General features: G+C 42.6%; 1 protein-coding gene across 10 annotated transcripts in view; it reads right to left on the minus strand.

Annotated features, from left to right (window-relative positions):
• The window catches only part of LOC124041906 (disco-interacting protein 2 homolog C-like), a 260,125-nt gene that overhangs the window by 113,272 nt on the left and 128,879 nt on the right, over window positions 1-17,974 (minus strand). For 8 of the 10 annotated variants that reach the window (XM_046360051.1, XM_046360056.1, XM_046360049.1 and 5 more), the window contains exon 2: window positions 6,998-7,075. The exons of 1 other annotated variant lie outside the window; for it this stretch is intronic. In XM_046360051.1, coding sequence (XP_046216007.1) covers window positions 6,998-7,075 — 78 coding nt within the window. The remainder of the gene's footprint in view (window positions 1-6,997; window positions 7,076-17,974) is intronic. One more of the 10 variants, XM_046360058.1, reaches the window with a different exon arrangement.

The raw sequence follows: 17,974 nt of genomic DNA on the forward strand, positions 1-17,974 counted from the left end.
AAACTGTCTGCAATTGTTCCAGTCTTGAAGACAGTCTGCTAGCTAGACAACACAAAGCTAGTGATCTATGACTGAAGCTATAACGGCTACATTACAGCACAACCCCATAAGGTAAATCTCAGGTTCACGACAAAGAAACACTGAGCCCCTCACTTCCCAGTCCTCAACACCAAGCAGCAGTCTGAGCAATGCAGCAGCTTATAATACTGTAGGTAAGTGTTCCATAAAGTGGATTACGTTCTGCTGGGCTATAACAGCCATTGGTTTAGCACTGAGAGACATGATAGATGCAGGATACCATTCTCTCTTTCTCCCTGTCGATTGAGAACACTCAGCACCCCCCCCCACACACCTTGAAGGAAATCAATCTCAGTCTCATCCGTTCTCCATCTGCCTCACACAGGGAAAGATGCTACATTCAATAAGAGGCTCGATGGAGGAGTCTGATGTCAATAATGCTGCACTCGTCTTCTACACTGACAGTGTTATTTGGAGGACTATCTACCGCTATGCTGAAATAACAACATACGTAGACTGGTAAAGATTTCCAAAAGGTGTTTTGCTAGAGCCAATGTGAAATGTAACTGTTCCCTCTGAAGGATATCACCTATAATAGGGTTTGAATAAGAGCTACCTGTAATACAGAGATACTGGGTGATAGATAATGGTTTACTGCCAGACAACACTCCATAAACCTAGAATGGCTTGAGTCGCGGCTAGATAGAGAAAGCTTGTTGCTGGTGGTGTTCTAAATGGCAATACACATGCATGTACAGTAACACACTCTCTGATACAGTAGTACTAACGTAACCTAGTTTTGGGAATCCCCTGATGAATGTACATCTTACAACCCCATTAAGTCCGTTTGTAATGGTCCTTCCCTTCCCAATCAATATCCGATTTCCATTTGAGACCAGTACAGTATCGGTTTTATGTATGTGCTCAGACTTTTCAGACTCACTGTGGTGCACTGGGCTAGAGAGGAAACAACCATCACACTACTGGTGTAACAGTCTGCTGTCTCAGCCTTTTATCGACTTCAGGCAAGAGTGATGCGAATGCTTGGTCTCATGAGAGGGTTGCAAAATTCTGGTAACTATGCCAACATTTCCAGGTTTTATTCTATTTTGTCTGGCAAGGGATTGTTAGGCTCAGTTAAAATGGAGGGTCCCAGCAATTAACCCTGTTTCATATTCAATCTAAAATAACAACATACGTAGACTGGTAAAGATTTCCGAAAGGTGTTTTGCTAGAGCCAATGTGAAATGTAACTGTTCCCCCTGAAGGATATCACTGTAATAAACTTCGTCTGTTGTTTGAAGTGAGTCAGACCGAAATGCAGCGTGTAGGTTACTCATGACTTTTAATGAAGAAAATACTGTACATGAAATAACTGAGAATACAAAACAACAAACGAGAGAAACTACTTACAGCCTATCTGGTGACTAACACAAAGACAGGTACAATCGCCCACGAAATACAACGCGCACTCAGGCTGCCTAAATACGGTTCCCAATCCGAGACAACGAGAATCAGCTGACTCCAATTAGGAATCGCCTCAGGCAGCCAAGCCTAACTAGACACACCCCTACTAATACACACTCCTAATTAATACAAACCCCAATACGAAATACAACATATAAACCCATGTCACACCCTGGCCTACCCAAACATATAACAAAAACACAAGATACAATGACCAAGGCGTGACAATCACCTATAATAGGGTTTGAATAAGAGCTACCTGTAATACAGAGATACTGGGTGATAGATAATGGTTTACTGCCAGACAACACTCCATAAACCTAGAATGGCTTGAGTCGAGGCTAGATAGAGAAAGCTTGTTGCTGGTGGTGTTCTAAATGGCAATACACATGCATGTACAGTAACACACTCTCTGATACTAGAATATGTGTACATCTATAAGTACTTAGGTGTCTGGCTAGACTGCAAACTCTCCTTCCAGACTCACATCAAACATCTCCAATCCAAAATCAAATCTAGAATCGGCTTTCTATTTCGCAACAAAGCCACCTTCACTCACACCGCCAAACTTACCCTAGTAAAACTGACTATCCTACAGATCCTCGACTTCGGCGATGTGATCTACAAAATAGCTTTCAATACTCTACTCAGCAAACTGGATGCAGTTTATCACAGTGCCATCCATTTTGTTACTACAGAACCTTATGCCACCCACCACTGCGACCTGTATGCTCTAGTCGGCTGGTCCTCGCTACATATTCGTCGCCAGACCCACTGGCTCCAGGTCATCTACAAGCATGCTCGGTAAAGCTCCGCCTTATCTCAGTTCACTGGTCATGATGGCAACACCCACCCGTAGCACGCGCTCCAGCAGGTGTATCTCACTGATCATCCCTAAAGCCAACACCTAATTTGGCCACCTTTCCTTCCAGTTCTCTGCTGCCTGTGACTGGAACGAATTGCAAAAATCGTTGAAGTTGGAGACTTATCTCCCTCGCCAAATTTAAACATCTGCTATCTGAGCAGCTCACCGATCACTGCAGCTGTGCATAGACCATCGGTAAATAGCCCACCCAATTTACCTACCTCATCCCCATGTTTTTATTTATTTACTTTTCTGCTCTTTTGCACACCACTATCTCTATCTGCACATGACCATCTGATCATTTATCACTCCAGTGTTAATCTGCTAAATTGTAATTATTCGCCTACCTCCTCATGCCTTTTGCACACAATGTATATAGACTCTTTTTTTTCTACTGTGTTATTGACTGTGTTATTTACTCCATGTGTAACTCTGTGTTGTTGTCTGTTCACACTGCTATGCTTTATCTTGGCCAGGTCGTAGTTGTAAACAAGAACTTGTTCTCAACTAGCCTATCTGGTTAAATAAAGGTTAAATAAAATACAATAAAATAAAATAAAACCCTATGAGCCCTGGTTAAAATCAATGCCATTTTAGACAAAGCCATGGACAGATCAGCCTGACTACTAAAACAGTCTGACATTAAGACCCACAGCCTTTTGAAGGCATGAACAGCACTGAAATGAATGTGCTATCTGCTACTGTTACACCTGTAACACTACGGTAGGTTTGCAGGGAATGTGATGGCTGTGTTTTAGATGTGAGATTTTACAGCACTTAGCTATCATAGAAAAGGTAATGGGGCAAGCTCTTTAGTGAGCTGGTCTTGTGTTCAGAGGGACATAATGTGACGAGCTACACGAGGTAATGTGTAATGGAAGGCCTCATGTTCATTTGCCATGTCTTTTTATGGGCACAATGAGTGGACATATGGGCATCTGTTACTCTAGCCATTTTTTTTTACACTCTTGGCTAATTTAAGACATAGTATGGGTCCCAAATGACACCTTATTGCATTACATTTTACTCATTGTATTCAATGGGATATAAAGCAGGAATCCGCATGTCGTGGGCGACCCTATGCCACCCCACTTCTTGTATGGCGTTTTCACTTTGAATGAAGACAAGGAGGCTGAGGCCTGAGATGCCTTGGGATGGCCTTCTGGGCAAGGTGTGTCTTTGCGTTAAATCCCGCCTACTCGAATGACCTTGCTGCAATGGCCTCAAGAGCGATAGTAAAAATAAATAGCTTGCTAACAAACACAGAGCCGACAAAGCCAACAAGATAGATAACTTCTTTGCAGATAAACTGTCTTTGTAGCAAGAATGAAATAAACAAGTTCTATTCTTTATATTCTTGGAATTGAATCAACGACCCCAAAAGAGAAAAAGACTGCTCATGACCAATCCAGAAACATTGGAATTAATTTTGAAAGGTGGAAGAGTGACACCGAAATGGCCACCATTCTCATTGACAGGTAACGTTAGGTAAGTGTTTGATTGCGTTTTTAACCTGCTAGCTACATTAGCGGCTAACCTTGGTGTGTTCAGTGTTCAAGCTGATCGGTGAAACCCACATGATGTAAAAAGTGTCTAGGTTAGGCTATTTGATCGGAGAAATCGGCATGATTTAAAAATTGTCCGTCTCATTAAATCGTCATCCATTTTATCTCCAGCCTGGAGGCTACAGAAAAGGCCACATACTCTTTCTACCATATCCTATATCTGCTACATTATTTATGTTAGATCATTTTTTTTGACAGAACGTTGGTGGAGCTCCAACAAATAGGTCCACAGATGATGCAATCTCAACCACACTGCACACTGCCCTAACCCATCTGGACAAGAGAAATACCTATGTGAGAATGCTGTTCATCGACTACAGCTCAGCATTTAACACCATAGTACCCTCCAAACTCGTCATCGAGCTTGAGACCCTGGGTCTCGACCCCGCCCTGTGCAACTGGGTACTGGACTTCCTGACGGGCCGGCCCCAGGTGGTGAGGGTAGGTAACAACATCTTCACCCCGCTGATCCTCAACACTGGGGCCCCACAAGGATGCGTTCTGAGCCCTCTTCTGTACTCCCTGTTCACCCACGCCTCCAACTCAATCATCAAGTTTGCGGACGACACAACAGTGGTAGGCTTGATTACCAACAATGACGAGACGGCCTACAGGGAGGAGGTGAGGGCCCTCGGAGTGTGGTGTCAGGAAAAGAACCTCTCACTCAACGTCAACAAAACTAAGGAGATGATTGTGGACTTCAGGAAACAGCAGAGGAAACACCCCCCTATCCACATCGATGGGACAGTAGTGGAGAGGGTAGTAAGTTTTAAGTTCCTTGGAGTACACATCACAGACAAACTGAATTGTTCCACCCACACAGACAGCATCGTGTAGAAGGCGCAGCAGCGCCTCTTCAACCTCAGGAGGCTGAAGAAATTTGGCTTGTCACCAAAAGCACTCACAAACTTCTACAGATGCACAATCAAGAGCATCCTGTCGGGCTGTATCACCGCCTGGTACGGCAACTGCTCCGCCCACAACCGTAAGGCTCTCCAGAGGGTAGTGAGGTCTGCACAACGCATCACCGGGGGCAAACTACCTGCCCTCCAGGACACCTACACAACCGATGTCACAGGAAGGCCATAAAGATCATCAAGGACAACAACCACCCGAGCCACTGCCTGTTCACCCCGCTATCATCCAGAAGGCGAGGTCAGTACAGGTGCATCAAAGCTGGGACCGAGAGACTGAAAAAAACAGCTTCTATCTCAAGGCCATCAGACTGTTAAACAGCCACCACTAACATTGAGTGGCTGCTGCCAACACACTGACTCAATTCCAGCCACTTAATAATGGGAATTGATGGGAATTGATGTAAAATATATCACTAGCCACTTTAAACAATGCTACTTAATATAATGTTTACATACCCTACATTATTCATCTCATATGTATACGTATATACTGTACTCTATATCATCTACTGCATCTTTATGTAATACATGTATCACTAGCCACTTTAAACTATGCCACTTTGTTTACATACTCATCTCATATGTATATAAGGTACTCGATACCATCTACTGCATCTTGCCTATGCCGCTCTGTACCATCACTCATTCATATATCTTTATGTACATATTCTTTATCCCTTTACACTTGTGTGTATAAGGTAGTAGTTTTGGAATTGTTAGCTAGATTACTTGTTGGTTATTACTGCATTGTCGGAACTAGAAGCACAAGCATTTCGCTGCACTCGCATTAACATCTGCTAACCATGTGTATGTGACAAATACATTTGATTTGATTTGAACAGCGCCCAGGAGAGGTGCCTGGGAATGGACAAGCAAAATATTTTGCGCCCCTGCCTTTGAGAAAATGGGCACTGCTTATCAGAGTGTGGTATCAACGATCACCTAAAAAGCCCTTATCTTATGCCACCGCACCGGTTGAGAGATATTGTCGTTGTTTTGGGGCAGAATTCTGTGAGGCTTTATGTGTTGTTGTTGGAGGTGCGTCTTGGTCAGTTTAACTCCGAAAATGACATCCTCGTCAATCTGTTGTCGCAGGCAGCCACATAATCATGCCTAATGAGCGGGCTGGCCGTGTGTAGACACCATACAGCATGATACTCAATTACACTCACACACTTCATCTCAGCGGTCTGCTGCCATACCTGCTTACCGTTCATGCCAAGTGGACTAGATCTGCTTGGATTCAATGTATGGGCAGTTAAATGACATATTTAAGACACATTTCACAGAAGAACAAATGGGCCAGCCTCTCCCCTTCCATCAGTGGGTGTTTGTCCCAAATTGCACCATATTCATATAACACTCTGGTCAAAAGTAGTGCATTATAGGGAATAGGTACCATTTGGGACACAGACCCTCATTTTATCATTTAAATAGATGTTGGGGAAACAACAATTCACAAAGCATTCAAAATAAATGCAGTCGAGGCCATTTTTATACAGTACTCTGAGAATGTACACATATAAGCTTTGTCACTGGTGTCTTCTGGGTCAATAATGAGCCCTTCTTCTGACCGGATTTATTTTCCAAAATGGCCACTTGGATAACAAAATTTTGACACTGTAGAACATCCCAGACATCAGTTAGAAGAGTATATCTGAGCTGAACTGCAACCCACACATCCATTAAAGTAAAGTTCTGTTTAATTTGGTGAAAATGGGATGAAATGGAAAATGAATGAAAACAAATTGAAAACTGAAGGAATTTCACATCCACTGTTCCTCTGTCTTTTGCTAACTTGCATTACCTCCAAGTGATAACATTATTAGTTAGGCTAGGTCTGTAAGATTGTATTAGTTAAGTTTAACTATGACTAAAATACATAAGCAAGAGTTAGGCCCTTGTATATTTCAAATAATAAAAATTAAATCAGTAATTTCCCCCACTAGACTTGAATCTATATACACCCAGGGAGGGCAGAGAATCTGAGATTATTGTTGCGTTAGACATCAAGCTTTTGGTTTGAAGTATGCAGTTTATATCACAAAACAAATACCTATATTCCAGAGTCAGATTAGCCCATAACTCTATCCCAGAATCCATCACTGTTTCAGATTAGTTGAGACAGACACGGTTAGTGTTTTGATTGGACGAGTGGTATTTACCTTTACCTGGTGCCTTAGGAAGGAAGGCCCCAATTAATTTGGACCTCTTCTTTTCATAGCCTTTCTGTGTGATGTCACCTGCCAAAGGAGGAGAGGAAAACTACCGTTAGTGAAACGGAAGAGCGTTCTTATTTCTTTCCCTAGGGCTCTTATCCAGATCTGCATGCTGTTACTGAACCACAATATCCATGGCATCAGCAGATGACAGTATACAACAGGTTAAGCTGTTTGGTTAATCGCTGCTATGCTTTGTCTTTTTTATGCTGAACAAGGAGCAGATGGGTGTTCAGAGCTAGGTTGGACAAACAGGAAGCGACAGGGATAGGAAGGGGGGGGGGTTGAGAAACAAGGAAGGAGAGAAGTACAGGTTGGGAAGTAGCTAGACAGCTAGCTGGAATATATAGTGCATGCAGTCACTTTAGTGAGTGTCAGTAATGAATGAGACAGAGACCCAGCTGCCAGCATGTATTACCCATCAAGGCCTGGCGCCCTCACTGCCCTGGCCATCACACAGGTCATTAGGAGGGGATTGGCTGGGGGTGGGAGAGATGGGGATAGGAGAGGGCCTGGCTGGGGGATGGAAAGATGGAGAGAGGAGGATAGGAGAGGGCCTGGCTGGGGGACGGAAAGATGGAGAGAAGAGGATAGAAGAGGGCCTGGCTGGGGGACAGAGAGAGGGAGAGAGGATAGGAGAGGACCTGGCTGGGGGACAGAGAGAGGGAGAGAGGATAGGAGAGGGCCTGGCTGGGAGTGGGAGAGAGGGGGATAGGAGAGAGCCTGGCTGTGGACTTTGCGGTTAGCCTTCAAAATAAAAGTCTGTCAGAGACAGTGATGCAAATTAATACAAATAGTAGAATTATGCCATAATTGAACATATCATGCTAAACGAGGTTGGAATGTTGTTATATAAAATCAACAAAAGACAATTTGTTAAAAAAAACATTTTAAAAATCTGTTGAAATCACACTGGATGTATAATACTTTAGAATTGCGTTGGGAGCATACATATTTCACTGTACAGCCTTACCTATGGATGGGGATTAATGACATGGGGTATCAGTCTACTCAGTGACACCCAGAGAACATTAGTGTCGTAGCTCTCATTGCGGGACTCTGAAACAACTGTGAATTGAGCCATATTTATTGTCAACCTATGTGTATTGAACACTATTCCTGAGGAAAAACAATACTGCATGGATGTTGGAGTCTGATAACTCTGAGGAGGATGTTGGGAAAAAATATATTGGGTATTGAGTAGATGGATACACCATTTAATTGATCCCCAAACCTTAGGTAAAGCTGTTCGGGGCAATATGAATGTCAACACACACAATAGGCTGACTGGGGAGGTGATTTCACACAGTCACTGTCCCGTGATAAGAACTACAACGCTAATATTTACGTAAACTCTTCACAGTTGTGTTCTGTGGATGTCACCGAGTCGACTGATACCCCATTTTATTGCTTCACATTCCAACCTTGTTTAAAATTATCTAGTCTAAATATGGCATGATTCCACCAATAGTAACCTTCTGCATCACCTTCAAAGCTGTTATTTTATTTTGAAGGCAAACTGCAAAATCCACGATTATGCCTAATCCTTATTGTGGCTAGCGTGACAACACATAACCCGGTCCGGTCGAGCCTCACTAGCCAGATGAAGCTATCTGGCTGCTTTTAACGTTAGCTTTGGGCAACAGCGTTAAGTAGCTGGCAAGCTATTAATTTTCATGAACTGAAGTTCAATTTCAATAGGTGAACAACAAGTGGCTACCTAGCTAATACTTACTCACAAGGATTCCTACATATTTGCTAAGAATATTTGCTAAGAATAATGAAAATGACTAGTTTCTACTGGTCATTGTTTTAAGGCTGGTTGTATTAGTGCTAACTAGGTACCAAGCTAAAGCTAGCTTGTTTGTTGCGGTCAAACAAATAAGGATTTATTACCAACGCAGTATTGTAAACACATCGTTCATGGCCGTTGTTTGTTTGTTTGCAGAATTTTTTGTACAGCTTTGACAGTGCTACTGATAGTAGTGGTGGAGCTTGGCTTGCATGTGCAATTCAGAACACACAACATTCTACAGTATGTTATTGACATGTCAAATTGAATGCCTACTTAACGCATCAAATAGTGGGCATTAAATATTTTTTTTTGACACCCAAAGACCCAAACGGTGTTCCATAGTATGTCGTGAAGCTAATAGCAGTGACACTGTTACTGTGTAACTCCAGAGGGACAACATCTGAAAAATAGTGCACTTCCACAACAGGGAACGGTTGATTGTCAAGTGCAATGAATTCTTACTCTTTAAAATGACTGATCGACTTGTTGTCTGCTAGATCCACACAGCAGACATTGTGGGCTAAGTTAGGAATGCTGTGTTGCACGTGTAGCGCAAAATTTTACGTGGCGTCAATACGTCATGTACCTATGTTATATAGGTATGTTCGTCAGCTTTGACATTGGTTTTGCACATCGGTATTAAACTAGACATCGGGCTGATACCGATGTTGGCATTTTTTTGCTAATATCGGCCGATTCCAATATGTTCATCGATATATTGTGCATCCCTATAGATATATACAATGCATTTGGAAAGTATTCAGACCCCTTGACTTATTCCACATTTTGTTACATCATAGCTTTCTTTATTCTAAAATGTATTAAATCACCCCCCCCCCACCCTCAATCTACATACAATACCCCATAATGACAAAGCTAAAGTCTAAAACTGACATTTTAGACCCTTTACTCAGTACTTTGCTGGATTTGAGATTTCCTGATGAGCTGCCTGATGCAGGAAAACAGGCAGACAGAGACACAGATCGATAGACAGGCAGACACAGACAAACCTGAGATTACGGGGGTGTCTGTCTGTCTGTCTGTCTGTCTGTCTGTCTGTCTGTCTGTCTGTCTGTCTGTCTGTCTGTCTGTCTGTCTGTCTGTCTGTCTGTCTGTCTGTCTGTCTGTCTGTCTGTCTGTCTGTCTGTCTGTCTGTCTGTCTGTCTGTCTGTCTGTCTGTCTGTCTGTCTGTCTGTCTGTCTGTCTGTCTGTCTGTCTGTCTGTATGGAATGCAGCCTGTTTGATGGCTTAGTACATTTACTCAGCCAGCTTTGGGGGGAAGCTCTGTTTTAGCCAGTGAGAGACAGCTCAGCCTCAAACTGCATTGCAAATGGCACCATATTCCCTATGTAGTGCATTACTTTTGACAATGGCCCATAGGGAATAGGGTGCCATTTGGGACACAGCCTCAGTTGTGTCCTCCAGAGTAGGAGAGGAGACAGCAGGAGACAACGAACATGAGGCGCTTTAAATGGTGAGGGTGACTCATGTCTTTCCTCCCTCGGATTACAAAAAAAAATATTCAATTCAACCACCCCTCATTGGAGTAAACTAGCGACCAACAACACGGATTTTTCGCTCAAAGTACAAGTAGTTCAATCATTATACATACAGTTGAAGTCGGAAGTTTACATACACCTTAGCCAAACACATTTAAACTCAGTTTCACAAGTCCTGACATTTAATCTGAGTAAAAATTCCCTGTTTTAGGTCCTTTAGGATCACCAGTTTATTTTAAGAATGTGAAATGTCAGAATAATAGTGGAGAGAATGATTTATTTCAACATTTATCACTTTCATCACATTCCCAGTGGGCCAGAAGTTTACATACACTCAATTAGTATTTGGTAGCATTGCCTTTAAATTGTTTAATTTGGGTCAGACGCTTTCGGGAAGCCTTCCACAAGCTACCCACAATAAGTTGGGTGAATTTTGGACCATTCCTCCTGACAGAGCTGGTGTAACTGAGTCAAGTTTGAAGGCCTCATTGCTCGCACATGCTTTTTCAGTTCTGCCCACATATTTTCTATAGGATTGAGGTCAGGGCTTTGTGATGACCACTCCAATACCTTGACTGTGTCGTTCTTAAGCCATTTTGCCACAACTTTGGAATTATGCTTGGGGTTATTGTCCATTTGGAAGACCCATTTGCGACCAAGCTTTATCTTCCTGACTGATGTCTTGAGATGTTGCTTCAATATATCCACATCATTTTCCAGCCTCATGATGCCATCTATTTTGTGAAGTGCACCAGTCCCTCCTGCAGCAAAGCAGCCCCACAACATGATGCTTCCAACCCCATGCTTCACGGTTAGGATGGTATTCTTTGGCTTGCAAGCCTCCCCCTTTTCCACCAAAAATAACGATGGTCATTATGGCCAAACAGTTCTATCAGACCAGAGGACATTTCTCCAAAAACACAGAGAGACATCTTTAGCCCAAGCCTCTGAGCTGAGAACCAACAGCACAATGAAAAGGCTTCTTATCCATAGAAAAACATGACTAAGCTGTTCTTTTGACAGAAAGAAGACGATGACATAGATGATGACAATTGACATATACACTTAGTGGTTTACTGGGCACACCACCCCATTCAAGAAAATGGTTCGCTCCTACAGACAGTGAGTGACATTGCCGTAGTTTCTATATAAAGCAGGCAGATAGGCATCGAAGCATTCAGTTACTGTTCGATTGACTGTTAGACAGGGCAAAATGAGTGACCTAAGCAACTTTGAGTTTGGTATGATCGTCGTTGCCAGGCACGCCTGTTCCAGTATCTCAGAAACGGCAGACTTCTGGTGCTTTTCATGCACAAAAGGGTCTATGGTTTCCCAAGAATGGCGTGACAAACTAAAAACATCCAGTCAGTGTCAGTCCTGTGGGCAAAAAATTGCAAGTATCGTGCAAGCTAACAGGCGGGCCACAAACAGGCAAATAAAGGTGCAGGAAAACAGTGGTGTGCAGAACAGCATCTTGGAATGCAAAACTCGTCGGTCCTGGTCAAGGATGGGCTATTGCAGCAGACGACCACACCGAGTTCCACTCCTATCAGCTAAACACAAGAAGCAGCTCCAGTGGGCACATGATCAACAGGTGTGGAACATTGCCTGGTCTGACGAATCCCGGTTCCTGTTGCATCATGCTGATGGCAGAGTCAGGATTTGGCGTAAGCAGCATGAGTCAACGGTACAGGCTGGTGGCGGTGGTGTAATGGTGTCGGGAACGCTTTCTGGCAACTTTCTGGGCATCAAGTCCCTTGATACCAATTGAGCAACACACACAGGCCATCCTACTACATAATTACTTTATAACCCCTCTCTGCATATGGTTTTAATCACAACTTACTTTTGGAAAGAATCATTTGAAATAATTAGCAGCAAGTTTAAGTACAACAGAGACTTAAATACTTAACACTAAAATACGCATACAGTTCCCTACAGTGTACAGTACAGTGACTCACTCTGCTGCTTTTTATATGTCTATTTAGTAAGCTGCTTCATGCTATGAATCATTTAAGACACATACTGCACTAGAATCAATCCATCCAATCCTTATATTTCATATTTCCTTTCAGAGACTCTCACTTTCAGATAGATGTTCCTTTGGTTTCTAAAATACTATGCACCAAAGTGGCCATATAAGAGCAAGAACGTAGAAGTACGCTAGCATCCTCACAGTCAATTGCAGGGTGAGGCCAGAGTAGCCACCATACTCACAGTGCTAGTTTTGGCTCCAACACACGAAATGCTTATTGCAGAGGAAATGGTGAGTTGGCTAAAGATGCCCTACCTGCATTTTAGTGCTGACAAAGGTTGTAACCCACACTGCTATGCTAAACACACCCATTATACCTGCTTTCTTTGCGCAGGTTTTTAAAATTAAAGCTCACTTAGTTTATTTTCATAGGAGACCCACAACATGTGTAGAAAAGAGTAAAATAGTATTTGAACAGAGTGTAGGAGGAAGAGGAGGGGGAGGAGGAAGGGGAGGAGGAGGGGGAGGAGGAAGGGGAGGAGCAGGAGCAGGAGTAGGAATGGCATAGTCAGCCTGCCTCCCTGAACCCAGTCCTCTCCCAGGAATGTTTATGTACTGCTTTTATAGCACAACGGGAAGAACTCATTTCTCTCTCCATCACCATGATGATCTACACTGGGTGTAATGGGGGAACAATAAAATCAGCATCATTTCCCTTTTTTTCTTTTGTGGGAATGTTGTTGGCGTGTTTAGTGGCCGTTTTATGTGCTCCTGACCAATTATGCTATTTTGTGTTTTTTTTAAATGCTAATTATACTATTTTGCCTCTACCCTCTGTTCTAATGGCACATGTACTGGAGAGCAAACTAGACAAGCTCTGTTCAAGATGATCATATCAACGGGACCTGAAGAACGGTAATATCCTATGCTTCATGGAGTCGTTTCAGAAGGAGGACATGGTTAAAATAAATCTAGCTGGTTTCTCTATGCATCAGCAGGACAGAAAGGCAGTGTCTCGTAAACTCAAGGGTGGAGGTGTGTGTCTCTTTGTTAACAACAGCTGATGCGTGATCTCTAATATTAAGGGAGTCTCTAGGTTCTACTCGCCTGAGTTAGAATACCTCATGATAAGCTGTGGACCATACTATTTACCAAGAGTTTTCATCTGTATTTTTCATTGCTGTCGACTTACCACCACAAACTGATGCTGGCACCAAAACCACACTCAACAAGCTATATTTATTTTATTAATTGTTAATTACTTTGTTTTACCTTTATTTAACTAGGCAAGTTAGTTCAGAACAAATTCTTATTTACAACGACGACCTACCCCGGCCAAACCTGGACGACACTGGGCCTCGACCCTTTTTTGCACTAACACACACACACACACACACACACACACACACACACACACACACACACACACACACACACACACACACACACACACACACACACACACACACACACACACACACACACACACACACACACTGCTGCTATTGTCTATGATCTATCCTGTTGCCTAGTCACTTTACCCCTACCTATATGTACAGTACATAGCTAACTCAATTACTGGTACTCCCTGTATATAGCCATGTTATTTTGACTCTTTATTTTGTATTTGTTATTCACTGTGTATTTATTCTTCGTGCCACTTTTTAAATGTTTTATTCGTTTTTTTAAAATCTGGTCTTCAACTCTGCATTGCTGTAAATGTACCCATAATTAAACATTTCACTCTTAGTCTACACCTGCTGTCTACGAAGCATGTGACAAATAACATTTGATTTGATTGATTTGATTAGGCGCTGCTAACTGCTGTTGCCTTTGCCTCCTGAGCCTCTTGTTGCCCTTGCCTTCAGCTCCCGGCCAACCCAGGCTTGTATCATATGTACAGTACAGAGGCTTACTGTACAATAGATTAGGTCCCTCATACTGCATCCCAAATGGCACCCTATTCCCTAGTGCACTACTTTTGACAAAGTCTGTCTGTATGATTACAGCAGACAGGTAGACATACAGTGCCTTGCGAAAGTATTCGGCCCCCTTGAACTTTGCGACCTTTTGCCACATTTCAGGCTTCAAACATAAAGATATAAAACTGTATTTTTTTGTGAAGAATCAACAACAAGTGGGACACAATCATGAAGTGGAACGACATTTATTGGATATTTCAAACTTTTTTAACAAATCAAAAACTGAAAAATTGGGCGTGCAAAATTATTCAGCCCCTTTACTTTCAGTGCAGCAAACTCGCTCCAGAAGTTCAGTGAGGATGTACAGCAGAGCTCCTGTCTCTCTGTATTCCTACCTGAAGCACACAGCCACACCACAGGGACAATGGAAATACTAATCTAGCGCTCAGGTAGGCAACGCAGGAAAACAATCCCCTTATTTGCATTTCACAAACCATGTAAACATTTCAAAAGGAATCCTCTTCTGACTTGGCCTCCCGAGTGGCGCAGCGGTCTAAGACACTGCGTCTCAGTGCAAGAGGCGTCACTGCAGTCCCTGGTTCGAATCCAGGCTGCATCACATCCGGCCGTGATTGGGAGTCTCATAGGACTCATAGCACAGCGTCGTCTGGGTTTGGCCGGGGTAGGCCATCATTGTAAAGAAGAATTTGTTCTTAACTGACTTGCCTAGTTCAATTATTATTTTAAAAATTCCTTTGCAACCAGTCACACTACACCAAAGATGATCTATTATATTGAAAAGATATCAGAGTGACTAAAAGGCCGGGCGATATGACCCAACAAAAATCTGATCTAGATTATTTTTCTTCAAATGTATGTATTAGAGATTTTTTTTTTAAAGTTCTCTAAATAAGCATTGTCGTACAATTAAAGTTAAAACACACTGCATTTTAAACAGTCAGCAATACTCTAATGAATTCAAGCCTTCCACAACTACGAGACCCACTAATAATTTACTAATTTAATCTGTATTTTTTGTTGCTGCAAGAAATCACTGATCTGGCTTTCAAGTCTGCCTATGAAAATGCCCTTTTTTGTTAAAAATTTAACTAGAATCATGCATAATGCACATGTCCAACAAGAGAAGAGACAGCTAGTATAAAAGTCTTAGGCTAAAATGCTGCTAGCAGTACGTGGTACCCCAATGCCGCGCTCGACAAACTGAGCATTCATTTTCCAGAATCAATGTTTATTGATATTCTCATTTTAGTAGTGTCTGCTCTGCATGCAATTTGAGTAGTTGAGACATACAAAGGGTATCGTTAGAATAGTTAACTTCTCTATTACAGTAATATAATGTCTCAATGTGGTTGTGTCCATATGAACGATTCTATTGGACCAAAATTGGGAAGGTGCACACAGCACAGGAGCGAAACGCCCATAAAAACAAAAAATAACAAAACCTTGCGATACAGGCATTTGGAATATACCGCAAAAACACATTCAAATTAATTCAATATATCGCCCAGCCCTACGAGTGAACGCTTTTACGATGGAAATGCATGTCCTGAATGAGTGAAGGCATGTGAGATCAGGTGGGTCCATTCTAGCCAATGAGAGGGCTGATACACATGTGAACAACAGCCACAATTAAGTTGCTTTTCTCAAAGTTGTTGAAATGCCACGTGCATCCATTTATATCAGTACATTTGTTAGAGCCTAAACATCATGAAACTTCTGTTGGCTCAAATAAGCCTCACTTAAAAGAAACACTCTCATAGACCGCAATACAAAAAGTGCTTATCTCGCAGGACAGATTTTGGGCAGAGTAAATCCTCTCGCTTCGCCTCTCCCTCACTGATTACACACACACTGTTTGAGCCAGATGATAGGTTGTCAATTAGCGTTCCCTTCTTTGCTACAATGCTCTACTCTCCGGCAACCTGGAAAAGCACTTAATAAAGTTCAGTTAGTGACTAGAAACCAAAAATTGTATCATATTACTCCAGTTCTAGCCTCTGGCTTCCTGTTAAGGCTAGGGCTGAATTCAATGTTTTTCTGCTAACCTAAAAAGCATTACGTGGATTTGCTCCTACCCATCTCTCCGATTTGGTCCTGCCGTACATACCTACACGAACACTACGGTCACAAGATGCAGGCCTCATTATTGTCCCTAGAACTTCTAAGCAAACAGCTGGAAGGAAGGGCTTTCTCCTATAGAGCTACATTTGTATGTAATGGTCTGCGTATAAATGTGAGAGACACAGACTTGGTCTCAACCTTCAAGTCTTTACTGAAGACTCATCTCTTCAGTAGATTCTATGATTGAGTGTAGTCTGGCCCATGGGTGCAAAGGTGAACAGCAAGTCACTGGAGTGACAAACCACCCATGCTGTCTCTGCCTGGCTGACTCCCCTCTCTCCACTGGGATTCCGTGCCTCTGACCCTATTACGGGGGCTGAGTCACTGGCTTACTAGTGCTGTTCCTAGGAACAGGGGGGGGCACGTCACACCAGGATTTTTTCACTATACTCGACTTGAGTGTGTTGAGTCACTCGCGTGATCTTCCTGTCCGGTTTTGCACCCCCTCCGGCTTGTGCGGTGGAGGAGATCTTGGTAGGCTACACTGAGCCTTGTCTCAGGGTAGTAACTTGTTGTTCTGTTGATATCCTTTTAGTGGCAAAGTGGGAGTGGTTATATCCTACCTGGTTGGCCCTGTCTGGGGTTATCGTCGGACAGGGCCACAGTGTCCCACGAACCCCCCATCTCAGCCTCCAGTATGTATGTGACAATAGTCTATGTGCCAGGGGGCTAGGGTCTGTCTGTCTTATCTGGTCAAATTCTCCTGTCTAATCTGGTGTCCTGTGTGAAGTTAAATTCTCTCTCTCTCTCTCTACTTGCTGTTTGGGGTTTTAGGCTGGGTTTCTGTATTCACACTTTGTGACATCTTCTGATGTAAGGGCTTTAGAAATACCTTTGATTTGATTTAGAACATCAGACCAGCTTCTATACCGGAAGGGGAGGAGGACAGATCTTGATTTAACTGCTGCCAAACTATTATGATTTATAGCAACCTGCTTTATATCAGTTAGACTCACAGAAAGACAACGGCTCTCTTTCGAAGACGTTCTGCATTGACCATAAGATGGATGAATTCCTAGTGAGGTTGAGCTTGTAAGTATTTGATATAATAATACTGATTTCCTGACTTCAAGATTTTCCTGATTTCCCAGGCTTAATTTTAGTCTGTTCACACTGCTATGCTTTATCTTGGCCAGGTCGCGGTTGCAAATGAGAACTTGTTCTCAACTAGCCTACCTGGTTAAATAAAGGTGAAATAAAAAAAAAAAATTTTTAAAAAAAATAAAAAATAGACAGATGAGACATCAATACAACTTATTGATATATATTCATTAGGGTACACCGTACAAAAACAGAGTTGTTCTTATTGAGGTAGTCCCTGCCCGTATCAGTCCACTTTCTTACATTTGGTGCCTAATGATTATGACCCCCCCGTATATTAGGTACTGTGTGTCTAAAGCCAAGGCTGAAAAGCAGAATGGTGATTTGATTTCCTTTATAGTTGACGAAGCAGAGAGTTGAGTAATGCTGAGGTTGAAAGACCGGTCAGAGTAGCTCATAGGCAACATCCCAAATAGCACCCTATTCCATACATAGTGCACTACTTTGGACCAGATGCCTAGTCAAGAGTTGTGCACTATATAGGAAATA

This window comes from Oncorhynchus gorbuscha, linkage group LG08, assembly GCF_021184085.1.
Source record: "Oncorhynchus gorbuscha isolate QuinsamMale2020 ecotype Even-year linkage group LG08, OgorEven_v1.0, whole genome shotgun sequence".
Taxonomy (NCBI): Eukaryota; Metazoa; Chordata; class Actinopteri; order Salmoniformes; family Salmonidae; genus Oncorhynchus; species Oncorhynchus gorbuscha.